At 28.6% G+C, this 25,833-nt stretch overlaps 13 protein-coding genes across 15 annotated transcripts; 2 read left to right on the top strand and 11 right to left on the bottom strand.

Moving 5' to 3' along the window:
- Nucleotides 1–750: 750 nt before the first annotated feature.
- Ddx56 (putative ATP-dependent RNA helicase DDX56) lies at nt 751–2,821 on the bottom strand. Its single transcript, XM_075819612.1, has one exon. The coding sequence runs from the start codon at nt 2,706–2,708 to the stop codon at nt 810–812; it is 1,899 nt and encodes a 632-aa protein (XP_075675727.1). The 5' UTR covers nt 2,709–2,821; the 3' UTR covers nt 751–809.
- LOC113795683 (uncharacterized) lies at nt 2,734–5,045 on the bottom strand. Its single transcript, XM_075819611.1, has 2 exons — nt 3,450–5,045; nt 2,734–3,368 (listed from the first exon to the last, which is right to left on the bottom strand). Exons 1-2 carry the CDS (start codon nt 4,961–4,963, stop codon nt 2,864–2,866), a joined length of 2,019 nt encoding a protein of 672 aa, XP_075675726.1. The 5' UTR covers nt 4,964–5,045; the 3' UTR covers nt 2,734–2,863.
- A 31-nt stretch (nt 5,046–5,076) lies between these two features.
- On the bottom strand, nt 5,077–6,752 carry MED4 (mediator complex subunit 4). Its single transcript, XM_027345840.2, has 3 exons — nt 6,658–6,752; nt 5,994–6,566; nt 5,077–5,926 (listed from the first exon to the last, which is right to left on the bottom strand). Exons 2-3 carry the CDS (start codon nt 6,053–6,055, stop codon nt 5,170–5,172), a joined length of 819 nt encoding a protein of 272 aa, XP_027201641.2. The 5' UTR covers nt 6,056–6,566; nt 6,658–6,752; the 3' UTR covers nt 5,077–5,169.
- Nucleotides 6,753–7,078: 326 nt separating this feature from the next.
- Nucleotides 7,079–8,953, top strand: LOC113795677 (lysosome-associated membrane glycoprotein 1-like). Its single transcript, XM_027345883.2, has 4 exons — nt 7,079–7,240; nt 7,690–8,008; nt 8,086–8,733; nt 8,802–8,953. The coding sequence occupies exons 2-4, from the start codon at nt 7,966–7,968 to the stop codon at nt 8,939–8,941; spliced, it is 831 nt and encodes a 276-aa protein (XP_027201684.2). The 5' UTR covers nt 7,079–7,240; nt 7,690–7,965; the 3' UTR covers nt 8,942–8,953.
- A 505-nt stretch (nt 8,954–9,458) lies between these two features.
- On the bottom strand, nt 9,459–11,167 carry LOC113795676 (serpin B6-like). The gene is made up of 2 exons (XM_027345882.2): nt 10,431–11,167; nt 9,459–10,363 (listed from the first exon to the last, which is right to left on the bottom strand). Exons 1-2 carry the CDS (start codon nt 11,098–11,100, stop codon nt 9,591–9,593), a joined length of 1,443 nt encoding a protein of 480 aa, XP_027201683.2. The 5' UTR covers nt 11,101–11,167; the 3' UTR covers nt 9,459–9,590.
- LOC113795638 (uncharacterized) lies at nt 11,027–15,605 on the bottom strand. The gene is made up of 3 exons (XM_027345843.2): nt 15,353–15,605; nt 13,483–15,285; nt 11,027–11,141 (listed from the first exon to the last, which is right to left on the bottom strand). The coding sequence occupies exons 1-2, from the start codon at nt 15,469–15,471 to the stop codon at nt 14,241–14,243; spliced, it is 1,164 nt and encodes a 387-aa protein (XP_027201644.2). The 5' UTR covers nt 15,472–15,605; the 3' UTR covers nt 11,027–11,141; nt 13,483–14,240.
- Nucleotides 11,410–13,541, top strand: LOC113795675 (uncharacterized). Its single transcript, XM_027345881.2, has 3 exons — nt 11,410–11,709; nt 11,774–11,905; nt 11,978–13,541. The coding sequence occupies exons 1-3, from the start codon at nt 11,492–11,494 to the stop codon at nt 13,443–13,445; spliced, it is 1,818 nt and encodes a 605-aa protein (XP_027201682.2). The 5' UTR covers nt 11,410–11,491; the 3' UTR covers nt 13,446–13,541.
- A 182-nt stretch (nt 15,606–15,787) lies between the features above and the next one.
- Nucleotides 15,788–17,231, bottom strand: LOC113794184 (N-lysine methyltransferase SMYD2-like). Its single transcript, XM_075819616.1, has 2 exons — nt 16,943–17,231; nt 15,788–16,870 (listed from the first exon to the last, which is right to left on the bottom strand). The coding sequence occupies exons 1-2, from the start codon at nt 17,056–17,058 to the stop codon at nt 15,811–15,813; spliced, it is 1,176 nt and encodes a 391-aa protein (XP_075675731.1). The 5' UTR covers nt 17,059–17,231; the 3' UTR covers nt 15,788–15,810.
- Nucleotides 17,232–17,413: 182 nt separating this feature from the next.
- LOC113794183 (N-lysine methyltransferase SMYD2-B-like) lies at nt 17,414–18,346 on the bottom strand. Its single transcript, XM_075819617.1, has 2 exons — nt 18,091–18,346; nt 17,414–18,029 (listed from the first exon to the last, which is right to left on the bottom strand). The coding sequence occupies exons 1-2, from the start codon at nt 18,204–18,206 to the stop codon at nt 17,444–17,446; spliced, it is 702 nt and encodes a 233-aa protein (XP_075675732.1). The 5' UTR covers nt 18,207–18,346; the 3' UTR covers nt 17,414–17,443.
- A 943-nt stretch (nt 18,347–19,289) lies between these two features.
- On the bottom strand, nt 19,290–20,428 carry LOC113795278 (histone-lysine N-methyltransferase SETMAR-like). The gene has a single exon (XM_027345473.2). It carries the CDS (start codon nt 20,136–20,138, stop codon nt 19,470–19,472), a length of 669 nt encoding a protein of 222 aa, XP_027201274.2. The 5' UTR covers nt 20,139–20,428; the 3' UTR covers nt 19,290–19,469.
- Nucleotides 20,429–21,075: 647 nt separating this feature from the next.
- Nucleotides 21,076–22,510, bottom strand: LOC113794970 (N-lysine methyltransferase SMYD2-like). Its single transcript, XM_027345140.2, has 2 exons — nt 22,203–22,510; nt 21,076–22,138 (listed from the first exon to the last, which is right to left on the bottom strand). The coding sequence occupies exons 1-2, from the start codon at nt 22,316–22,318 to the stop codon at nt 21,103–21,105; spliced, it is 1,152 nt and encodes a 383-aa protein (XP_027200941.2). The 5' UTR covers nt 22,319–22,510; the 3' UTR covers nt 21,076–21,102.
- Nucleotides 22,511–22,708: 198 nt separating this feature from the next.
- Nucleotides 22,709–24,060, bottom strand: LOC113790280 (uncharacterized). Of its 2 annotated transcripts, none has more exons than XM_075819422.1 (2): nt 23,809–24,060; nt 22,709–23,745 (listed from the first exon to the last, which is right to left on the bottom strand). In XM_075819422.1, exons 1-2 carry the CDS (start codon nt 23,922–23,924, stop codon nt 22,710–22,712), a joined length of 1,152 nt encoding a protein of 383 aa, XP_075675537.1. In that variant the 5' UTR covers nt 23,925–24,060; the 3' UTR covers nt 22,709. The 2 variants fall into 2 exon arrangements, with proteins under 2 accessions (XP_075675537.1, XP_075675538.1); XM_075819423.1 differs by having other exon boundaries at nt 23,840–24,060.
- A 167-nt stretch (nt 24,061–24,227) lies between these two features.
- On the bottom strand, nt 24,228–25,794 carry LOC113796866 (histone-lysine N-methyltransferase SMYD3-like). Of its 2 annotated transcripts, XM_075819557.1 has the most exons (3): nt 25,715–25,794; nt 25,436–25,643; nt 24,228–25,366 (listed from the first exon to the last, which is right to left on the bottom strand). In XM_075819557.1, the coding sequence occupies exons 2-3, from the start codon at nt 25,549–25,551 to the stop codon at nt 24,319–24,321; spliced, it is 1,164 nt and encodes a 387-aa protein (XP_075675672.1). In that variant the 5' UTR covers nt 25,552–25,643; nt 25,715–25,794; the 3' UTR covers nt 24,228–24,318. The 2 variants fall into 2 exon arrangements, with proteins under 2 accessions (XP_075675672.1, XP_075675673.1); XM_075819558.1 differs by lacking the exon at nt 25,715–25,794 and having other exon boundaries at nt 24,228–25,360; nt 25,436–25,708.
- Between the last annotated feature and the right edge of the window lie 39 nt (nt 25,795–25,833).

Genomic DNA, 25,833 nt, shown 5'->3' with positions numbered 1-25,833 from the left:
CGTCATCCAATTTGACAAATCTTCATCATCATTCTCATTTCGTCTATGATGGAAACAAATTATCATTGAAATACGACGGAAATCTCCTGTATATCCATTTCACGAAAATATAATTACAAACAAAAATGGATAGTGGAAGCGATATATATCCATCTGAAAGGGAGGTGTTTTCTGTGGTCCATCATTTCATCATCGATACACATCCATTTCAACAAAAAAAAAACTTCTATATTCGTTGTTGGTGAGGATATTTGCTGCTGCTGCTATCATCTGCTATCTTTTTGCTCAAAACAGCAACACACAAAAAAAAAACATTTCAATCAAAAATAAATAGGAAAGCCATCACATCAAAAAGCATTTTCACTTGAATGTAGAACTTTGAACACACAATCCCAGAATGATGATAATAATCCATCAAACCACTACTACTGATGATTATTTTTTGTTGGCCATCAAAATATTGTTGCCAATAAGCTTATAAGCTGTCCGTTCCCGTGTTCATCATCAGGATGGTAAAATTGTCATTATCATCATCAAATGAAATGAAACAATGTGAAATATCTTGTTGTTAATCGTTGTTATGGAGTCGAATAGGATCTTTTTTTTTCTGGATCAAAAAGAAATTTGAATCCAAATCCAGTCGACCGGATCGTTTCAAAAAAATCGAACGTTTTTCCAGTCATTTCGAACGATTCTTTTATTCCGGAAATATTTTTCGAACGGAAAAAAAATTGAAAATTTTCAAAAAAATTTCTTTCGAAAAAATTTTTTATTCAAAAAATTATAAAACAAAATATTTTCGAGGATCATCATTTTCTTGATTTTTGTCGTTTTTTATTCTTATATCGTTGTATAGCATTCATTCGAAATGTTTTTAATGGATCATTTTGTTGATTTTTTAATTTCGCCTTCATTTGATTCATTGATTTTCGTTTCTTTTTCCGTCCTGATAATGATGGTTGATAATTTAACATTGCTTGTTGTTCAATTCTTCGATTTTCACGTTTACTACGAACCGATGTTTGTAATGTTTTTGGTATTATATAATCCGGTAAATCTTTTAAATGTGATCGATTACCATGTGCTGATTTTATAACATCTAATGGACGATCAAATCGTAATATTTTTAAATCTTTTGGATGTTTTTGAAAAAATTCATTTTGTAATTGTTTTGATTGTAACATTTCACGACGAATTTCACGTAATCTTGCTTCTCTGATTGCAATTGTTGTTATTGAACGTAATGCATCACGTGAACGATAACGAAATGCTTCCAATTCATTCATACGAAATTGATATGGACGAAATACGTTTGTTGTTTCATTCGATGATTGTCGTCGTTGAAATTTTCGACAAACACGTTGAAAATTTTCATGTTCATCAGGTCCAACAAATGATAAAACTGTTCCACAAGAATCATTGTCATTCGAATCATCCGTACCACGTGCAGTACGTCCAACACGATGTATATACGAATCGATCGATTCGGGAAAATCAAAATTAATTACATTCGATACAAATTTAAAATCAATTCCACGTGCAACGCTTGATTCACCAATGGTTGTTTTAGCTAATTTCTTTCGTTTTGTCTTCGTTGTTGTTTTACGTTGATTCGGATCTGATAAACATTTTTCATCACTTGCAATTATAATATCATAATAATCATTATTAAATTGTTCAATTATTGAACATCTTGATTTGATTGGTAATTCGGAATTCAATAAACATGATCGGATGCCAAATTGTTCCAAAAATAAACGTAAACGATAACAACGATCAATATTCGAGACAAATATTATGGTTTTACCAACAATCAAACCAAGTTTAAGCAGGGCATTGATTAGTACGAATTTTTCTTCATCATCAAATACTTCAATATGATATTGTTGAAGTTTATCCGATTCCGGCAGATCTGGTTCTTCCAACTTTAATATTACCGGATTATTTAGTAATAAATTTTTCAATTCACGAACATCTGTATTTAATGTTGCTGACATTAGAAAATGTTGTACATTCGATGATTTGGATGATGATAAATGTTCGAAGATTTTTAATAAATCTTCACGATAACCAAATGAAAACATCAGATCTGATTCATCAATAACTAAAAAATCCAATTGTTTTGGTAAATTTTTCAATATTTTTGCCTGAAAATATTCGATAATTTTTTTCGGTGTCGATATCAGTATATCAGGTTGTTCAGTGATTAGAAAATTACGTTTATCATCCAAATTTCCATGTGAAATATCCATAATATTAATATCTCGGCGACAGAATTCAATAAGTTTCGAGAAATTTTGTAAAATTTGATTACAAAGTTCTTTGGATGGTGCTAAAATTAATGCTCGAATTTTTGATGCAGTTGTTGTGGTCGTCGTGGTTGATGTAGCGAATTTTTTTGCCATTAAAATTTTCTGTAAAATCGGTATGGTAAATGCACCAGTTTTACCCGTACCTGTACGTGCTCTTGCCAATATATCATAACCTTCTAATGCTAATGGTATTGCTTTTGCTTGTATTAATGTTGGTTTACGCCAACCTTGTTTAGCAATTGCATGTAATAATCTTTGATCCAAATTCATTGATTCAAATGATTCGATTGTTTCTTCTTCTTCTTCTTCCTCATTGTCATCATCATCTTCTGCTTCATCTTCAGAATGTAGATTCAATTTCGGATCATCCATATTATTATCATTACCGTCAGCCATTATCGTTTAATTTGAAGAAAAATTTTCACGAAAATAAAATCAAATGTCCAACCAACAAACACACAGCACGTGTATTGTTTTTGGTATTCGAAAATGACCATGTTAGGTGTAAATAACAACAATAGGTTAAAATAGTGTTTTTTTCTTTTTAAATTTTATAAAAAATTTTTAATTTCTTTTTGTAAAAATAATTCACGTTCATATTCGGTTAAACGTTGAAACATTTCCATATCGATTATTATTGATTGATAATTTTGTTGTTGTAATGATTCGATACGAAATTTTGTTTCACCATCAATAATCGATGGATGACGGCAATAATTTCGACGATTCAATAAAATTATTGCAATTTTTTGTTTTTCCAAACAAATTTCCACATCAATTATCGATCCTGTCGGAGTTAGCTGATTTATTTGAATTATTTGATCAACCGGTATTTGTTGTTGCTGTTCGAATTGTTTCGACAAAATTAATCGAATCTGTTCTTTTTCAAACGATCGTGGTTGATATTCCAAACCATTTCGAATTAGTTCAATATATTCATTTAAAAATGGTTGTAATTTTCGTCGTATATAATCAGCATTTTTTTCATTTAATTCAATTAATTTCTGTACAAATAAACCTTCATAAATGATGGCCATTGTTTTCAGAAATATTATCCTATATTCGTAATTGAAATGAAAAAGTTTTTTTTAAAACGTAAAGATTTTACAACCAAAAACGATAAAAAAAACCACATACCTTTTTGATTGACTTTGTAAAATATCCAATGCTTTATTAAAATATTCACTACCAAACCATTCGATTAAAATATTTTCCGATATTCTGGCATTCAACAACAAACAACTTTGAAGAAAATAAAAATAATTCATTTTAAATTTTGTTGTTTCCATAATAAATCGTTCGGATTGAATAATTTTTTCGGCTAGTTTAGTAAAATTTTCGTGAATTTCTTCATGATAATTTGATGATTTTGAAAATAAATGAAATAAATTCACTAATGAAATTGGTGATGAATCTTTACCCATCAGATCTGGATTTTCATTATCAATTTGTTCGGCAAAAAATTTCAACATTCGATGATTTATATAACGAAATTGACCAAGTTTACGTGTAATAAGATATAGATTTATTAGGCCAAATTTTTCCGGATGATTCGATGCATGTTCAGCAATTAAATCGAATAGATATCGATTATAATAAATCGAAGCATAACGATCAATTTTCATCATGACATTAACGAAAAAACGTGGTTGTAAATCTTCAAGTATTGCACTATCAGTATTACGTATGTTATCGATACAATCACGAATTATTAAACGTATAGTTTGAGCAATCATTGATGATGGTTCATCAATTCGAATATTCATTTCATAAATAAATGCCAGAATATTCAGCCATTCTTGTGGACCTAAATGATTTAGTTGTTGATGTAGATAATGTAGACATTTTTCCACTAAATTCAAATCGCCAAAAATATCAATACCAAAATATGCAATCATTTCCACTGTTTTCATTAATGTTCTTGCATGAAAAAAATCCAATTCTTTATATTGTATTCGATGTTTTAATGCATATGGCAGTGCAAGTTGTATGGCTTGCAGTAAACTATGTCGACAATTATCATTTTGATTATCAAGTTGCTGTTTTTTCATAAATCGAACCAAATGATAAAGATCATCAATAGAATAATCATTAATCCATGAACGAATCATTTGCATCATTGCCTGTTGTAATACGGTATCATTCGATATGCCCAAATTATTCAATATAATCATTGTATTTAATGAATCTGATGCTTCAAAATTACGAATAATTTTCATTGTACGATTGGCAAGAATTTCAAATTCTTTTGAACCAAGTAAATCATATCTAGTGGAATTTGAATCGGTAGAATATCTGACAATATTATCAATTGATTCGAATAATTGAACAACATGATTAGTATCAAATTGACGATAATTATAACGAATTAATTCACGAATTTGATCAATATTCGTTGCTTTTACAATGGATTCTTCAAGAACATCAATCTGATCGATCAAATCATTTGAACGTACTGGTCCACGGCCAAGATCTATTTCAACAATACGATTTTTTAATCGATTTTCAATTTTCATCTGTAATTGTTTTGTAGATGATTTCTGTTCGACCATCATTTGATTATCACCAAAATTTCGACATATTATTTTCGATAAATAATATCCTTGTCGTGTCGATCGATTGATTGATTGGAAAAAAATTTGACGATACATTTCGATCGTCGAACCAAATGATTCAAATCAAAAAACGAACGAAAAAAAAAAAACATTCGAATCGAACACGATGAACATTCGAATGAACCGTTCATAAAATAAGTGATCGAAAATTTTGAAAAAAAAAATTTTATTTACAAGGAAAAAAAATAATCGGAATGATTTAAAATTATGCAAATGAATGAATTTTTGACATCTTATCGATCTTATTGACTATCACTTGATGATGTTGATGATGAATCAGTGGACATAACTTCAACTTCATCATTATCTCGTTGTTGTTGTTGTTTAACATCATTATAATCACCATATCCACCGGAATTAATATTTGGTTTTGTATCCGGTGTGAATTGTTGTTGTTGTTGTTGCTGCTGATTAGCCCATGAATATGGTGAACTTGATGCCGATGATGGACGTAAAGGTATCGATGATTCTTGTTGTAATTGATTTTGATGATGATGATGATATTGTTGTTGTTGCTGCTGTTGTTGTTGTAACAGGCTTGATAGATTAGCATCATTTGAATTAACCAATAAGCCGGATTTCATTTCTAAATCAGTTGGATATGGCCTACGTGGATCACCAATTTCCCAATTATATGGTGATGCAACTGAATGATCGGCACTAATTTTATGTGCATATTTTATCAATTCATCAATCGATATTGGATGTGAATCAGCTTTTTTTATTAATGATAATTTTTGTTTCGCTTGATAAATGGCTGTCGATAGAATTGATTCAGCTTCTTTAAAACTTTGTTGTAGTTTTTGCAGTTCATCATCATGATCCTGTACTTCACGTCGTAATTGATCAATTTTTGATTGTATTAATTCTTGTTCTTCAGCTGCTTTCATTGCCTGTCGTAATTCTTGATCTTTTCGTACTAATAATTCAGATAATTGTACACGATCAATTAGATTTGATCGAGCTGATTTTGGTAGAAGAAAATGCTCGAACATTTCTCTATTTTTTTATTGAAAAAAAAAGTGATTTAAAATGTGCCTCGTCAAGAAAACAAACCAAAACTTACTTGGAAATCAATTCAATATCGTTGACAATTGTCAACAGACGTTCACGAGGGCAGATGGACATGTTTTTCGCTTTTCAGAATGACGATGATTTGATAAAAAACTCAAATTTTTCAATTTTCAAAATTTCAAATTTCAAAAAAACAAAACACCTGAGCATCAAATGACAAAAACGTTCTTTTTTTGTTTTCCAACAAAAAAAAATGACGAGACATTCATATACAATGTATTCGAATGGATTCGATTTTTTTCTGTTTTGATTTTTGATTTTCGCCAATTCATCATCCAGCCATTATCGTCGTCGTCGATGATGGTGTCGACGATAATGATAAAATTTCATCAATCAAATGAGGGGCGTTTTTTTCTCAAATTTCATCGAAAGAAAAACAATGAAAAATTAATTAATCAAAATGACGATTCCATTTTTTTTCATCATCATCATCAGATTTTTGATTTGGTTGCCAAAAATAACCCAAAATAAGATAAAAATATCGTTGTTTTTGGGAATGAATTTGTCATCATCATCATCACATGGATCATAAGATGTGGCCATGAAACCAAAATTTGATCCCCGGCTGATTTGTTTTCGAAGAAAAAAATTCAAATTTTACATTTTAAAGATCAGAAAAAACCAGAAACGAAAGATCAGAAAATCAAAAACCATACCCAAAACAGAAAATGTCTGTTGTTAATCAATCAATCAATCAATCAAATGTTTGTCAATCGATCGATCGATCGATTTTTTTTTTTTGTCAAAAATCTGATCAAAAACAAAACAAAACGAAAAAAAAAAACAAAAACAAAAACAATGATTTATGACATAAAATACATTTTCGATTGATGATGATAGTGGGAGTTTTACCACCAGGAAATTCTTCAGGAAACAAACAAAAATCAAAAATCAAAAAAAAACAAATCGAAAAATCAAATCGATTAAAATATCGCGCGTTCGATTGATGATTCGCAATAAAAAAAATCTGCGCCTGCTCACAACAAAAAGTAAAGGTGGCGCTAATGTCTTTCGCTTCAAATTGCGTTTCTTCTTTTTTTCGGCTATCTCTCCCCCCCAATCTCTCTCTCTCTTCATCATCGTCGTTTTTTGTGTGTTTAATAAGAGTGAGGCGCATTTTTTTTTTTGTTGTTTTCGTTTGTTCGCATATCAGAAAATATATTCATTCGATTTTGATCATCATCGTTAACGACGACGACGACAACAGCAAACAGCAAAAAGCGTTTTGTTTTAAAATCGGTAAGTTTTTTTTTTGGAAAATTTTTGTAAATCAAAAATCAAACAAACAAACACACTATTGATCTATCGATCGATTCGATTGATTGATTGACAATCAAATTGTGAATCTAATTAAAGTTTTGAAAGTTTTTTGGAGAAGAACATCATCATCAGTAAGTTTCATCATCTGACATGACATGATGGATGGATGTCAATGTCGAATGTCAATTGGGTTTTTTTTCATTCGAACATTCGATTCACCTTTGACTTTGCATCAACAAACAAAACCAAAAGCACACGACTTGTTTAACCAAAAAAAAAAACTTTTCAATTTAAACTTTGTCCAATTTGATGATAATGAAGATAATGATGACTAATCTATAAAAAAAAATCTTTGTTTTATGAACCTTAAGTTTTTTTTCTTTTTTTTAAAAAAAACGAAGTAATTTTTTTTTGTTTTCCAATTGCAGATTTCTACATTTTCTTCACCCCAAAATCAATTGAAAGATAATCAAAACACATTATTAATACCTCTTATTATCAAAAATCAACGTTATCATTTCGAGCAAAAGTTGAACGAAAAAAATTTTCCATAAAATTTTTTTGTATTGCGCTTATCTTCTTCAACATTCGAATCGAACAAATCGAACATTAAAAATCGTAAAATTTTCAATATCATTTCTCTCTGTTATTCTTCTTCTCATTTGGTGTTACCTCAGCCTATTTGAAACTCAAAAAGCATTAAAATGAAGAATTTAATCATTATTTACGTTGTTATTGCCATTATAGGTAAGTTTTCTTTGGCTATCATCATTAAATTAATGGATTTTCTCTCTTTCCTTTCCTTTCGATTGAACGAAAAAAAGTATCATTATGTCAATGTCAACTATCTGGACATCCAGATAATAAGACAACGACAACAACAACAACTACGACTACAACTCAAAAACCAACAACAACAACTCAAAAACCGACAACAACAACACCGAAACCAACACCAGTCGTTATTGTAACACCAATAGTTGATGGAAATATTACCGATAATAAAAATCAAACACATATTTGTTTACGTTATCATTTTTCATTATTAATGCGTTTAGCATATTTGGACGAAAAAAATCAAACACAAATGGAAGATATTTGGTTACCAAAAGAATCTCGTGTTTATTCTGATCATTGTCAATATGAAAATATTGAATCATTTTGGTTTGAATTTAATCAAAATAATTCATTAGTTAATATGACATTTGAACGTAATGCAGCATCAGTATATCTGTCATCAATTTATGCTGATATTAAACTATCGAATATGAATGAAAATGTTATTATAAATATAACACAACCGAATCCAAATTTTAATGTTGATAAATCACATTCATATGTTTGTGCCAATAATATTACAATCAAATCAATATCAAATGTTAATGATAAAAAATTGGAATCAGAATTTTTATTTTCAAATATTTCAATGCAAGCATTCATGCCATTTACACAGAATGGTCAATTTAGTGAAGGTAAGTTTGGCTTTGATTGAAATTTTGATTATTTTTTTGACTTTTCGATCTTTTTTACCCGAAAACAGAACATAATTGCCAAAATGAAATCAATGATGTTGTACCGATTGCTGTTGGTGCTGCATTAACTGCATTGGTTATTATTGTTATGATTGCTTATTTTATTGGTAGACGTCGTAGTCGTCGTTTAGCTTATCAATCCGTTTAAATCAAAACAAAATTGAAATTCCGGTAGTGTGGTCATCATGATTATTGTTGTCGACAACAAAAAATCTTATTCGAATGGATATTAAACAACAACAACAATTTTATCTCGCTCTCTTCAAATCAAATCGGCCTTTTCTCACATACACAAACATTTCCTGGATTTTGGGGCTTTTTTTTCTTTTTCAAAAAAATTAGTTAATTTTTTTTCAACATTCATTCTTAATCTATACACACAAACATTCAAACAATCTACACATACATAGATGATATTAATCAATCGATCAACCTTACCAATATCGGCTTACCTGGCTATATTACACTTGATCATCTTATGAAATCAACGACATACACCACTAAACAAAACAAACAAACCATAAAAAGCATCAACACTTTTTACTCTCCCTTTTTCCCTCCTCTTGATTTACTAACTTGGCTTTCTTTTTTTTCACATTCAAAATTCCTTTTAGTTTTTAAATATTTTATAAGAAAAAAAAACACAAAAAAAAACTGTGATAAAATATTATGCAGAAAAAAATGTTTTGATTTTTTTTATTCAAAAAAAAGGGGGTAAAGCATTCGAGTGAGTGAGTGTGTTTGTGATTTGGATCAATATTTACATAGTGGATAAATTCATATTTCATTGATGAGGATTACGAAGATGATGGCGGAGGCGACGATGGTCGTCGAACAGTACCAAGAAATAAAATCATATTTGTTGATATATCACGTATCATATACAAGAATGGACGATTGGCAATAAATTCCGTAGGAAATGCTGGCCGACCACTACGGGCAAAAATCATTGCTGTTGCTGCAGCTGCTTCAGTACCTTCTTCATTAACAGCAATAAATGATTTATGCACTACTGAATCTAGGGCAATTTTATTCGGTGATAATGTTGATGATGATTGATTTGAATTACCATTATTATTATTGGCAAATATTAATGCAAGATTAGCATAACGTGGATCGAATAATTTTTTAATGCCCATCGAAAACAATGCACCGGCTAATTCAAATTCTTGTTCAGCTTGAAATTTCGGTATCATAACCATAACTTCATCATCATACATTTGATCAAATAATTGTTGAAGTTTTGATAATGATAAATCACGAATCAATGAATCAAGTGATCGAGATGGATCCGGCAACAGTATGACCATTGAATAATCTGGATTTGAATATGGCAGTTCAATAGCTGTTACAGCCAATTGATCCGAAAGACCAAACATAACACTAGCTGAATCCAAACGCATCATATTACATTCTAAATGTTCTTGATTTGAAACATGAAATAGTTGCCTTTCGGTACGCGAAGAATCAAATTGTTGTGCCCAAAATGATTTAAAATAAATTGCATTTACCATCATTATTTTGGTCATTGGTGTTATTGTACCCGGTACTATAAGATCATTTATTTTGCCTATGAGAATGAGTAAAAATTCGTTAAAATCGTTCGAATCTTTGGTTTCGACTATATCGACACTTACCTTTAGTTTGATCATTAACCCAGCCATTAATTTCTTGAACACATTGTTCGGGTCGTGTGGAAAATGGTTTCAATTCAATTTCATCATGAAAAATTTGTTCAAAACAATTATTCAATTGGATTTGATTATCAATATAAAGTTTATTTGCACTTGATACTAATGTTGAATCCGATCCATTAGTTTTATTGCTATTCGCTTGCATCGTTTTCATTTGTTTCCACCATTTTATACTACGATATGCAATGGCTACACTTGATTTCGAAAGTTGATTCAATTTCAAACGATTACTTAATTCTTGTTCAGTTTCACCTTCCGAACCAAGATAAGCGATAATCATTGTTGACCAAATTGATGCCGGTGAAAATATTAAACCATTTGATGTTTGTTTTGGTTCGAATAGATTCAATGTTTTAAATAAACGAATAGCAAAAAATTTTGCACCATCCAACATAATACGACTAACATTATCAATATTTGTTAGGGAATCATTGTTGGTTTGATTTGTCGTTTGATGAAAACAACGATTAATATCATCACCACCAAGCATTTTAGTTAGATTCATTGATGAATCTAACATTGGTGATATAACGATATTTGGATGATTACTGTAAACCGAATGCCAAACGCTGATCATTAACAGTAATGATAATAAGGAAATTTTCGCAGACATTTTTTTGCGGTTTTTCGGTGAAACGCAGATGATGAAATGATCTATGAAGTGAAATAAATAAACTTTTCAGATAAAAATTTTCTAACAAAAAAAAAGATGAGTAAACAAAACGGTGGTGAAATAACGATGATGGCGTTAAAATAATGTCAACAACAACAACAGCAAATTTTCATGGTCAAATCAATCAATCAAAATTGGAAAAATATTGAAATGTCAACATTTTTTTCATCACCAAATTCAGCGATAAAATTTTTGATGTTACCTGTTGAATCGATCAAGGTTACAATACTTTATGAATGAATCATACTCGTTCGAATAGAAAACGAATTTGTCACGTGTTTTCAATTGTTTATTTCGATTATTCCGTTGCAAGAAATTCTTTGATTTTTCGATGATAAAAATGTCTAATAACCATAAAACGAATGGAATACGATTATTCAATCATATTCGTAATGATAAAAATCTGAAAAAATTATTAATCAAAGAAGATTTTGCATTATTATTGAGTGCTTATGAATCACAATTTGAATTGGATTCAATCGAATCATCAGAATTCGACGTTGATTCTTTATCGAAAAAATTACTCAATTTTGTCATTAATAATTGCAAGTAAGTCAAGTAAATGAAAACAAAGATTTCCCTCGACTAAAACTAAATCAATTTTTCCACAAAGTATTATATATTCACTATCTGCTGTGATCGTATTAGCTACACTAATTCTTTCTGATTCAATAACCCAATGGATGGATTTATTGATCATTTTATTTGCTTGTCTGATTTCCTTCGTGATATTATGGTTAAAAAGGTAATGTTCATTTCTGATGATTTTGATAAACACTTACAGTTTTTTTCTTTTCTTTTGTTTTCGAAATTTTAGAAATCAAATCGGTTGCAATGAATTATTATTAATCAAATTAGCTGAACAAATCAATAATGAACGTCAATCGTTGACAAAATTAAAAGAATTGATTGAAGATAATTGGAATAATAATAATAATGTTGAAAATAATTGCTTAACAAGATTGGCAATAAATTTCCGGGATATTGGTATCCGTTGTGCACAAGATTTTCGTCAACAAACATTAACATTAAAAGAATTATTACCATTAAAAGCTGATATTGATGATAATCTTTTATCAACGATTCCTGAAAATTTATATGAATCCTATAATAATTGTGATATGGATAATATTCGAACATTAAAATCATTACGACAATTAATTCGGTTGCAGATATCGGAATTTTTCAAACGAATATTATTGGTTTATGTTCGAAATTATCATCTGAATGATGAAAATTTTATGGAAAAATTTTCCAATCAAAATTTTATCGAAAAATTCAATGAAATCATACGGAAAATGATGGAAAATTCAATTGGTCGACAACAAGAATTATTGAAAATTATTTCATTTCATAAATCATTTTATCTACCATCCACTATTCGTGATGATGATAATGGTAATGATAAAAGCGGTTATAAAATGAAAAATGAATTGAAAATTTTATGGCAAAATTTTCGAAATATTCGTAAATGTTTATATCGTTCGATCAATAGTATTGATGATTGTGAAATGATTGTTGATCAATTTAACAACAACAACACCGCTACCACCGAAACATCTGATCTCAAAATTATGAAAGAAAATTTCGATTGTAAACTAGAATTGATGGCTGAACAGTTAACAACAGCACAGGATATGATTCAAACGATACGACGATCATTACAACGTAATGATAATCAACGAATCAATTCCGAACCGATTGCTATAAGTAATATCGATTCGAATATCGACGATAATAATCGATCTGGTCGAAAAATCAATTTAATCCAGGAATCTGAACCACCAAAAGATGAAGTATTTGAAGCATTTATTGATAATGTTGATAATTCTCAAAGATCGAATGTTTTCAATGATTATGATCAAGATGATGATCAATATGATCAAATGGATAATGAAATGAAAATAATGGAAAATAATATGTTTAATGAATTACGAACAGCATTAAAAGATAAACATATTGAACATAGAATACGTGAAGCACGTGCACAAGGTTTAAATGTAAATATTGAACAAATTGAAAATGATTATTATCAACAACAACAACAACAAACAATACCGAAACAATTAATGTTCGACAATACTAATCATGATAATAGTGATGGTCGAATCGAAACAATCGATTCTCAGCAACAACAACAACAACAATCATCACCGGTAATGGGATTGAATTTAAAATTTGATTTCAATTTAGCAATGAATGATTCGAATCAATTAAAATGGCGTCTAATGATGAATGATGATGAAGAAATTTTTGGTGATAATGATGATGATGATGATAACTAGTCTACAACAACAACAAAACGATTGAATCAACACTTACCTCACTTTTTTTTGTCGATGTTATATCTGTTATTTTTTGGCCAAAGATTAAATTAAATTAAAAACTTTTTTTTCATTCAAAAACACAGAACACGAAAACTTTGTCTTCGAGGCGAATTTTTCCCGTTTTAATTGATTTTGGTAAAATTTCCCCAGTTTAGTTGTTGATGATTGCGTTTGGAAAGAAACTATTCGATCTATCCATCCATCCATTCAACAACTTTGAGAGCAAACCGAACAAGAAAATCAAAAAAAAAACCCCAAAATGAAACCTGATTTACTTGTCTTGTCATTGCGTTTTTTTCTTTGGAAAGTTATTTTTTTCTCTTTCAGAAATTTCCTATTTTTGACTGACTGACTGACTGACTGGGACTATGTTTTTCCCCATGATAATGATGATGATAATCTTTCTTTCTTTTCAAAAAAAAATATATCGGCTGTTCATCGACATCTTTATTATCATTATTATTATGGACAATAATAATCTTTTATGTTGAGAAAATTAGGTGAAAGAAACGAAAGAAAGAGAGAATAGATAATGGAAATGTGTATGAAAGAAAAGAAAAACCATGAAAAGATTTGTTGATCCAATGGAATGACCTTATTCTTTTCTTTTCATTCATTCATCTGATAAAAGTATGATACCAAAAATAGCTTCTAAGGATGAAATGATGATGATGATATCTTTTCGTAGAGAAAAATATTTGTTCAGCCAAAAAACATTGTTGTTGAATGAATGTTGAATGTTGATGTTGATGATCAATATGATGTTGCAAAATAAAATATATCACTACGAATTGGTTTTAAATGCCGTTTCATTAAATCCGATGAATGATGATGAAAATAAGCTGCAATCGAATACATTAATTGATTGGTTTCAATATTTCGTTCCAGAATTTGATTAATATGTTCATCATTTGTTTTTGATGATAATAATTCTACACGAATTTTTAACATCATTGTTGTAAACATTATCAATTCGGGATGTAGATCACTACGATAAATACGTTTTAACATATAAAATATTTTCAAACCTAATTCATATGATTTGATCCAATCATTCGTATCAAATAATTGTTTAAATTTTTGTAATAAACGATAAAGTTTATCACAATTAATTGAATCACTTTTTTCACAACGTTGACATTTACAAACAAAATAATAATAACAAAAAAGTTCTTTTTGACGAATATTTTTTGGATATTTTAAATCCAAATAACTGATTGAAATTTCATCACCCGTTTTGATTGATTCAAGTGCTTCGATTACAATTCGATAACCATCATATATAATAATAGCATTCGGCAGACATGAATGATTCAATTTGGATTCAGCCAAATAAATACCGGAACCAATTTTGTTTACAGGACAATCAAATATCGGAAAACAATTGATACGAATTTTACAGAAAAATTCCAATAAATTTTCCCGATCAAATTCAATTTGGATTGATTCGAATTTTGAACAAATTGTTTGAAAAATTTCCATTGGATTTTGATCATTTTCAATTTCTTGACGATGTGTAATTAGATCATTAAAACAACGATTATTATTATTTGTATTATTATTATTATTATGATGACCAAATTTATATTGTTCATTCGATAATGAATCCGGAAAATGCTTAGCATATAAATATAAACGTAGTAAAAATCGACACAATTCCGATTGAATAATATGAAAATATTTTCGATATATTTGACATTCCAATTCATGTTTAATCGAATCTTTTTGTTTACATTCGATTTGACAATAGAACATTTGTTTACATTGATCACATTTTTGTTGTTTGCTGTTTTTGATTCTGTTTAGCCAAAAAAATCAATCAATTATCTTAGTGATTCAGTCAATTTTTCCAGTAAAATACTTACAATTTAACACAACAATAATCACAATAATCTTCTTTTGAATTTTCATTCAATACATGTACAAATGGTAGATTACAACTGATAATATTACCAGCTTTATAATCACGATTACTTATGATCATTTTTTGTTTTTGTTTTCGTTTGTTGTTGTTGTTGTTGTTTGAGCAATTTTTGTAAATTATAAAATTTAATTTTTTAAATGAAACTTCAAAAATTCAACAAAATAGAAATGATTTTTCGAAAAAGTTGAGTCACACACACAGGAAAAACAATGTATTCATTTTTCAAAATAATCGATAGTTTCGTTCATCATATTTTTTCACTCAAAAAATCAAAATTTTTTCAAAAGTTATTTTTTTCAATTTCTTTATGGATTAACAAAACATGATTTTTATTCAAAAATGAAATGGATTAAATAGAAAAAAAGGGATGTGATAGATTAAATATTTCAATGTTTTTTTTTAAACATTAAATTCAATATTAGCCAATGCTTTCAAAATAAAAATCATTGGTGTTTCACCTTGATTAAAATAAACATTTTCAAATATTTTATCGTAAACATTAGGGAATTTGATTCCCAATCGTTTGGCTAATTCGGCTAAAGATAATTCTTTAACATTATCATCATCATCTTGATGGATCATTACATAAAGTTGTAATTGAAAAATTTTCTGTAAAATTAAATCCAAATTACATTCATAACAGATTTTATCCAATTTTTTTACAAATTTTTTCAAAAGTCTATATGATTCGTTGAAATTTCTGGACATAAATTTTTTAACAATTTCTAATCGTAAATTTTTAAATGATTGTTCCGAATCAATTTGATTAAAACGTTCTAAATTCATACATAATTCACATTTATATGTAAAATAATAATGTTTGTCCGTTGGGCTCCAAAAAATTTGTCCATTTATATCACAATATCTAATATTATTGATGAAAATTTGTTCACCATTTCGAATCGATTTAATTGAACGCATTACAAGTTGTATACCATTGTATAATAATTTTGTATTTGGTTGACAACAATGTTGAAATTTTGATTCGGCCAAATATAAACCTGAACCAATTTCTTTCATTCGATAATCATAAATTTTGAAAAAATTTTCTGCACCAATAGCAAAACATTTATATAATATATCAATATTATGTTCAATTTGAAAAATTTTTAATAGATTTGAAAATTTTTCAACATCCCTTATTCGTTTTGGATAAATCACTGGACAATTCCAATTTCGAATATCATTTAAACATATGCTTGAATTTTCATCGTTAAGAAGTTTATATTGTTCGTAAATAGATTCGGGATTTTCTGTAATATACAGATATAATCGTAATACCAAACGAAAAAATTCATCAATCCATTCTATTTGCAAATAAGCATGTGTTAATGGCTCATATTTTTTTCGAAAAAATTTACATTCAAATTTATGACGAATCCAATCTTTTTGTTGACATTCTTTTCCACAATAAAACATTTTCTTACATCGACTACATTTTCCTAATTCATTATTTTTGCTTTTGAAAATATTCAAATGAAAAAAAAAATTATTATTCATCAAATTTTTGGATTTCGAAATGAAAACTTACCATTCAACGAAACAATAATCACAAATTTTTCCCTTTAAATTATCGGTAACAACATGTATAAATGGTAAACTGATGGATATTATTTCACCAGCTTGATAATCACGATGACTTGTCATTGTTTTTGTTTTTTGTTTTCGTTCGGTTTTCGGTGATAATTTTTTACGAACAAATTGAGACAAACTTTTAGAAATGAGATTACTTTTGCTGTTTTCTTTCAATATTTCAAGTAAACTCGCTAGATTTAGAAATGAGAAATGAAAAAAAAATTCAATTTTTATGGTGGAAATTTCGAAATCATCATTCGTAGGTACAGGAAAAGCGAGACAAAAACAAAAACATTCAACAAATGTTTCGATAATCGATAGTTTCGTTCATCATATTTTAAATAAATAAAATCAAATTTTTTTTTATTTATTTTCTTTATTGATAAACAAAACATAATGTAATACATTAATTACAGAAATATGATGAAATTAACTATTTCAATTTTTAACATTAAATTCAACATTTATTATAATCGATGATAATATGTTCGCCGGATTTGATCGATCTTGTTGCACGCATTACAAGTTGAGTACCATTGAACAATGTAGTAACATTTGATGAACTGGAATGTTTCAATTGTGATTCGGCTAAATAAAAGCCTATACCTAAATGTTGTAATTTATTATTGAAAATATCCAAACCATAGTCGTAGCATAAACCATGATATATAACCATTTTTAGGGCATTCCATTCTATTTTCAGCAAATTCAATTCTTTGAATAATTGTTTTAAACGAATCAGTCGAGGTTGTTCAAGCTCTACAAGTTTCTCAACATCAATATTGGCAAGACATATTGCTGAATTTTCATCGTTTAATAATTGACGCTTTTCGTAAAAACTTTCGGGGCTGTTTATTAAGTACAGATACGTTCGCAATACAAATCGAACAAATAGATCATCTTTATATTCAGCCACTTTTAGTTGATCAAGATTATTTTTATAAATTTTACATTCGAATTTATGTTGAATCCAATCTTTTTGTTGACAATCTTTTCCACAATAAAACATTTTCTTACATCGACTACATTTTCCTAATTCATTACTTTTGATTAAGAAAACATTAAAGAATATTTTGTTTCGAAATAAAAACAATCAAAACTTACCATTCAACGAAACAGTAATCACAATTTTTACCTTTAAATTCTTTATTGAGAACATGTATAAATGGTAAACTGATGGATATAATTTCACCAGCTTGATAATCACGATGACTTTTCATTGTTTTTGTTCGATTTTTGGTGATAATTTTTTTACGAATGAATCGAATCAAACTTTTTGAAATGAGAATTTCGTTTCAATATTTCGAGTCAACTTGTTGTTGTAGAATAGAAGATTTAGAAATGAATGAAAAGCTTTTTAATCAAACTTTCGATTTTTCTATCATACATTAATGGAAATTTCGAAATCATCATTCGAATGAACAGGAAAAGAAAGAGCCAAAACAAAAACATTCAACAAATGTTTCGATAATCGATAGTTTCGTTCATCACATTTTAAATAAAAATCAAGTTTTTTTTAAAATTTTCTTTATTGGATAAACCAAAATATGATTTTTTCTTTTGTCAAAAATGAAATTTATTAAATACAAAAAAAAGGGATGTGATTAAATATTGGTTGACATCGAAAAACACAAAATTACAGGAATTTTTTTTCTTTTGTTGATTCATTTTTTTATTGTGAAAAACTTTAAAACACGTTGCAATATGCATTGCTGGTTTATTTTTACATGTTTCACAAAAATAGTTGATTTGTTTTCTTCCACCGGGTTTTTTTCTATCCGGAACAAACACGCTTTCTTTTTCCAACATCAAATATGTGTAATTTCTGTTTTCTTGATCATAAAATCGTATATCTTCCTTTTGGCAAATCCGATCGGATTGACAATTCCGAAATCGTCTGCATATAAAATCAGAAATAAATTCGGCATTTCTCGCTTTTCGACATAAGGCAACAAAACAAATGACTTGGTTTTCGGTCAAACAAAAAAAAAATCGATGCCATAATTTTCTTGAAGTTGATGTTTTTTTAATATATTTTTTTGTTGAAAACCTCGGCAAAAATCCATTGTTTTGCGTCACTTTGGCCAATAAAATCGACAATAGACTAAGTTCGACCAGGTTCAAGAAGTTCATATAGTAAATCAGAACTCCAATATCCCATCCGAAAAAGAAAAAAAAACAGATAGCAATACTTTTCTTTGGTGAAGTTCTCGTCTACGGTAACCACTAAACGATAAACGAAACGATTCGTTGCTCGATTTAAGCAACAATGAATTCGAAAAACGTTTTGTACACAGTTAATATATTGTTGTAATCAAAATTGAAAAAAAAGTTCGATTTTTTTTTATTATCATTCGTTTTATAGAATTTCGAACAGAAAAAAAAAGTTACAAAAAAAGTTAGATAGAAAAAAAAACGTGTTCGATAATCGATAGTTTCGTTTCATTCTCGGTTATCGTTCGATCTGCATGCTCAAAGCATATTCATTGGTGTATCACACCTCGAATATTCCAGTGAGCAATACTTTTCTTTGATGAAGTTCGGTGTCGGTAGCTTTCAACGTTATCATAAAGCACCCATTTTTCGTCCCCAGTTACCAAACGATCAAGATACGGTTTGCTTCTTTGTTTTAAGCAACAAAGAAGTGCAGATTGATAAACGCGCTGTGCACGATTGTTTGCCGTCAAAGTGTGTGGGACCCACCGACCAGCTTTGCATTTTTTGCCCAACGACTTAAGATGTTCGAATATTGTCGAATTCGAACAATCAAACATTATCGCCAATTCTTCAGTAGTTACTCGTGGATTTTCTTCCACAACTTTCAATAATTCGTCATTACTAACCTCTTGAGGTCTTCCAGATCTCGGTTTATCTTCAAGACTGAAATCACCTTCTCTGAATCGCTTGAACCATCGTTGACAGGTTCGAGATGTCACAACGTCTGGGATAAGCTTTATTGATTTCGAGTGTTGCCCTTGTTGCGTTGCCATGTGCCCGAAACCAATAAAGCATTGAAAATCGAAGTTGTTTTCGTATTTTTTGTTGGAAAAAAAACGAACAAAAAATAAGAAAAAAAAATGCTTTCGAAAACGAACACGGAAATCGAATGTTTCGATAAATCGATAGTTTCGATAATCGATAGTTTCGTTCATCAAATCATCAAATTAACATCTTTGCAGGTTAGTCATTTCATATTTGCTTTGTTTTATTTTCGATTTTACTCATTAATTTCTTTGTTGATAGAAATATGGAATTTTAATTGCCAAATTCAATCTGGAAATGCCAGCAAAACTGATTTTCACAACTAGCGACAACCTATCCGTGGCTGAATTACTTGGATTCAAACAAACATTTGGACCAAATTTCGTTTGCAGGTAATCATTTGTTTTGTTTTTTTTTGTCGTAATTAATATTTGAATTACTCTTTTTTTTCTCATTTTAGATACTGCAAAGAAAACTTACAATAGAATAAACAAATAACGAAATAGAATGTGGAAATTCACGATTGAATGTGTAAATTTCGCAATCAAAAAAATACAAAATTACATTTGGAATTAAATTTACCTCTCCATTTTTTATAAAAATTGTCTGGATTGTATTCATGCAGAAATTTGAGTTTTTTTCACGACTCATCGAAATTTTTCCGGGAATCCATTCCCGGAAATTATTTTCTCATCAAATTTATACGACGCTTCAAGGAATTCATCGAATTTCACGATAAATCAGAAAATTTATCATTACTGATATTATCTTTTTAAAATGGATGATAGAAAAAATGGCTTCGCCAAAATCAAAATTTTATTTCTCATTATTCAGATATGATCGATTATTATGGGAATTTGGACACAATGTGCTTCGAAAAGAAGCATCGTTTTATCAAGACACTTGTTAAAACATTCCAGAAATTTGTGGAATATTACACTTTTTACAAACAATTTACGAACAATTTTTTTTTACAAAACATACTTAAAATTTAAAATACTATAAAGTTTCGTTCATCTGATTTGATTGTAAATAAAAAAATCAATTTTTTTTCAAAAAAAGAAACACTGTTTTTATTTTTTTAATGGATAAACAAAATATGATTTGTAAAAATGAAATGGATTAAATATTTTTTCAATTTTTAACATTGAATTCAACATTTGCCAATGCTTTCATAACGGAAACATGTGGTTTTTCATCACGATTGAAATAGATATTTTCAAATATTTCATTATAACCAACTGGAAGTTCGATTTCAAGTTGTTTGGCCAGTTCGACAACGGATAAATCTTTAACATCATTATGAATGTTTGCATAAATTTCCAACATAATAATTTTGGGTAAAAGTGAACCCAAATAATAATCAACATAGATTTCATTCAAAATTGATATCATTTTTTCGTAAATTTCATACAATTTTTCAAAATCGTTTGATTTGAATGCTGAAACCAAATCTAAGCCAAATGATGGTATTTTTTTCATTGAATCAATACCATATACAAAATCACATTCTTCACATATACATGAATAATTATAATGGATTTTCAATTCTGTCCTCGATTCAAGCGATCTTGTATCCAATGAAAATCTAGTATAATTGACGTTAATTTTTCCAAAAGTTCTGATCGATCTTGTTGCACGCATTACAAGTTGAATGCCATTGTACATTGTTGTAACACATGGAAAACATGAATGTGTCAATTGTGATTCGGCAATATAAAGGCCTAAGCCTAATTCTTGCATTTTATAATCAAAAATTTTCAATCCATATTCCCAATATATATTATAACATAAATTCATTATTTTCTCATCCCATTCCAAATTCAGCCAAGTGTATTTATAGCCAAATGAACGAAAATGAATTAAATTGTCTGGATAAATTGATAGAAGGTTCAGATTTTTTATATCAGCAAGGTATATGGATGGATTATCGTATAAAAATTTATGTTGTTCGTACCAACGTTTTGGATTGCGTTTCAAGTACAGATTCAATCGTAACATAATTCGAAAAAATAAATCATCTGTTAGTCTAAACGTATGAAGTTGATCGTAATTTTCTTTATAAATTTTACATTCCAATTTATGTTGATTCCAATCTTTTTTCTGACAATCTTTACCACAATAATACATTTTTTTGCAATTGCCACATTTTCCAAATTCATTACTTTTACTTTAAAGAACAAATTATTTAAAGAATATTTTGTTTCGAAATGAAAACTACAAACAAAACTTACCATTCAACGAAACAGTAATCACAATTTTTACCTTTAAATTCTTTTTTGAGAACATGGACAAATGGTAAACTCACGGATACTATTTCACCAGCTTGATAATCACGAATAGTTGCCATTGTTTTTTGTTCAGTTTTCAGAGATAATCTTTGACGAATGAATTGAGTTAAACTTTTAGAAATGAGAAATTAGTTTGAATATTTCAAGTCAACTTGTTGTTGTAAAATAGAAGATTTAGAAATGAATGAAAAGCTTTTCAATAAAACTTTCGATTTTTATAATTATAGCTGAGTGGAAATTTCGAAATCATCATTCGGAGGTACAGGAAAATAAAGACAAAACAAAAACATTCAACAAATGTTTCGATAATCGATACATTCGTTCATCACATTTTAGACAAAAAATCAATTTTTTTTTTCAAAAAAACCTTAAGGTTTATAAACAAAATATGTTTTTTTAATGTAATGGATTAAATATAAAAAATATGATGATGTTATTTAAAAAAAATTTTCAATTTTTTTTAACATTAAATTTAACATTTGCCAATGCTTTCACAAAGGTAACTTTTGCTTTTTCCTCTCGATTGAAATAGATATTTTCGAATATTTCCTTGTAAACAGCCGGAAGTTCAATTTCAAGTTGTTTTGCCAGTTCTGCAACTGATAAGTCTTCAACATAATTGTGAATTTTTACATAAATTTCCAACATATGTATTTTATGTATAAGTTGATGAAAATGACATTCACTACGACATATCTCGTTACATATTGGCATCAATTTCTTGCCAATTTTATAAATTTCTTTGCAATCATTTGACTCCAATGCTGACTTAAATTCACTGATCAATTGTGGATATTCCGGTGATAAATGAATTTCATTTTCCGATACACATTTTTCACATTGATATAAAAAATTTTTTCGAAACATTATTTCCTTTGAAGCTCTCGATTCAATCAATTGTGATGAGCTTAAAAATAAAAACTGATTTTTTGTAATTTTTTCATCAATTTCGATTGTTCTAGTTGCTCGCATTACAAGTTGAATACCATTGAACATTATTTTAGCGTTCGGTGAACAAGAATGTTTTAATTGTGATTCGGCAATATAAATACCAGAGCCTAATTTATTTACTCTATAATCGAAAATTTCTATTTTTTCTTCTATGCAGATTTCATACAATTTAGCTATCTTTTGAGCATTACATTCTATTTTGAACGACTTGAATATCATGTCCAACCAACGAATGAACTTTATTTCTATCATGCCATCGATTTTACAATCATTAAAGCTTAAATTTTTATCGTTAAGAATTTTATATCGCTTGTCAACAGATTCTGGATTGTTTTTGACTTGCAGATACAATCGCAATAGTAATCGAACAAATAAAGTAGAATCCTTAGGTTTGGCTACTTGTAAAAAATCCGTGGATTTATTTGAGAAAATTTTACATTCAAATTTATGCTGAATCCAATCTTTTTGTTGACAATCTTTTCCACAATAATACATTTTCTTACATCGACTACATTTTCCTAATCCATTAGTTTTGCTTTGAAAATATTCAAAAGAAAAAAAATTATTCATCGAATTTGGTTTCGAAATAAAAACTTACCATTCAACGAAACAGTAATCACAATTTTTACCTTTCAAATCATCATCAAGAACATGTACAAATGGCAAACTGATGGATATTATTTCACCAGCTTGATAATCACGATGGCTGGTCATTGTTTGGAGATAATTTTTTACGAATGAATCGAATCAAACTTTTAGAAATGAGAAATTAGTTTCAATATTTCAAGTCAACTTGTTGTAGAATAGATGATTTAGAAATGAATGAAAAGCTTTTCAATCAAACTTTCGATTTTTATATCAATACATATCAGTGGAAATTTCGAAATCTTTGGATCAACAGGAAAAGTGAGACAAAAGAAAATTAAGAGGAAAAAAATGTTCGACAAATGTTTCGATAATCGATACATTCGTTCATCACATTTTAAACAAAAAATCAATTTTTTTTCAAAAAAACCCTTAAACTGTTTTTATTTTTTTTAATGAATAAACAAAGTATGATTTTTAAAAATGTAATGGATTAAACATAGATATGATGAGAGTAAATTTTTCAATTTTTAACATTAAATTCAACATTTGCCAATGCTTTCACAATGGTAACATGTGGTTCTTCTTCACGATTAAAATAGGTATTTTCAAATATTTCATTGTAAGCAGACGGAAGATTGATTTCCAATTTTTTTGCCAGTTCAGCTACGGATAATTCTTTAGCATCATTTTCAATCATTACATAAGTTTCCAATATGATAATTTTTTGTAAAATTTGAGCCAAATCATATTCACTACAGATATTGTTCATAAATGATATTAATTTTTTGAAAATTCTATACTTTTCGTTTAAATCGTTACAAAAATATGCTGATTTCATTTCACCGCAAAATTTTAGAAATTCCATCCTTTCATTTAACATATCATGTCTTTGGCCCATACAGATATATGTATAAGTGAAATTCAAATTGATTATCGATACTGTTTTCGGTTCAAGATGTATTGTCATCGGTGAACGAGAAAAATTATTGAAAGTAATTTGTTCACCAGTTTTGATCGGTTTAGTTGCACGCATTACAAGTTGAATACCATTGAACAATATTTTAGTGCTTGGTGGACGGAAAGGTTTCAATTGTGATTCGGCAATATAAAGGCCAATGCCTAAATTTTGAATTTGATAATTGAGAATATCCAAGCCATATTCTCTGCCTAACTCTTCACATATAGTCATTCTTTCTGAATCCCATTCAATTTCCAACAATTGGAATTGTTCTCTCATATATAAAAAGGATTCTTTAATTTTAATTCGATGAAATGTCGGAATAAAATTCTGATTTTGAATATCATTGAGAGATACTGCTGAATTTTCATCGTTCAGAAATTGACGCCGTTCGTAAAAAAGTTCGGGATTGTGTTTTAAGTACAGATTCAATCGTAACACAAATCGAAAAAATAGATGATCTAGATGGTTAGTCTCTTTGAGTTGATCAAGTTTATTTTTATAAATTTTACATTCCAATTTATGTTGAATCCAATCTTTTTTCTGACAATCTTTTCCACAATAATACATTTTGTTACATCGACCACATTTTCCTAATTCATTACTTTTGCTAAGAAAAATATTCAAAAAGAAAAAATTAATGAATATTTTTTTCGAAATGAAAACAATTGAAACTTACCATTCAACGAAACAGTAATCACAATTTATACCTTTAAATTCTTTTCTGAGAACATGTACAAATGGTGAACTGATGGATATTATTTCACCAGCTTGATAATCACGATGACTGGTCATTGTTTGTTTGGTTTTTGGTGATAATCTTTCGCGAATGAATTGAGTAAAACTTTTAGAAATGAGAATTTTTTTCGATAACTCGAGCGAACTTGCTGTTGTAAAATAGAAGATTTAGAAATGAATGAAAAGCTTTTCAATCAAACTTTCGATTTTTATATCATACATATCAGTGGAAATTTCGAAATCTTTGGATCAACAGGAAAATCGAGACAAAAGAAAATTCAGAGGAAAAAAATGTTCAACAAATGTTTCGATAATCGATACATTCGTTCATCATATTTT

This window comes from Dermatophagoides pteronyssinus, unplaced genomic scaffold (genome assembly GCF_027571235.1).
Source record: "Dermatophagoides pteronyssinus isolate colony J.1.1.1.1 unplaced genomic scaffold, Derpt_VIB-CSIC_2022.12 sq0004, whole genome shotgun sequence".
Taxonomy (NCBI): Eukaryota; Metazoa; Arthropoda; class Arachnida; order Sarcoptiformes; family Pyroglyphidae; genus Dermatophagoides; species Dermatophagoides pteronyssinus.
The sequence above is the reverse complement of the archived record's forward strand: the minus strand, read 5'-3'. Positions and strand labels throughout refer to the sequence as shown.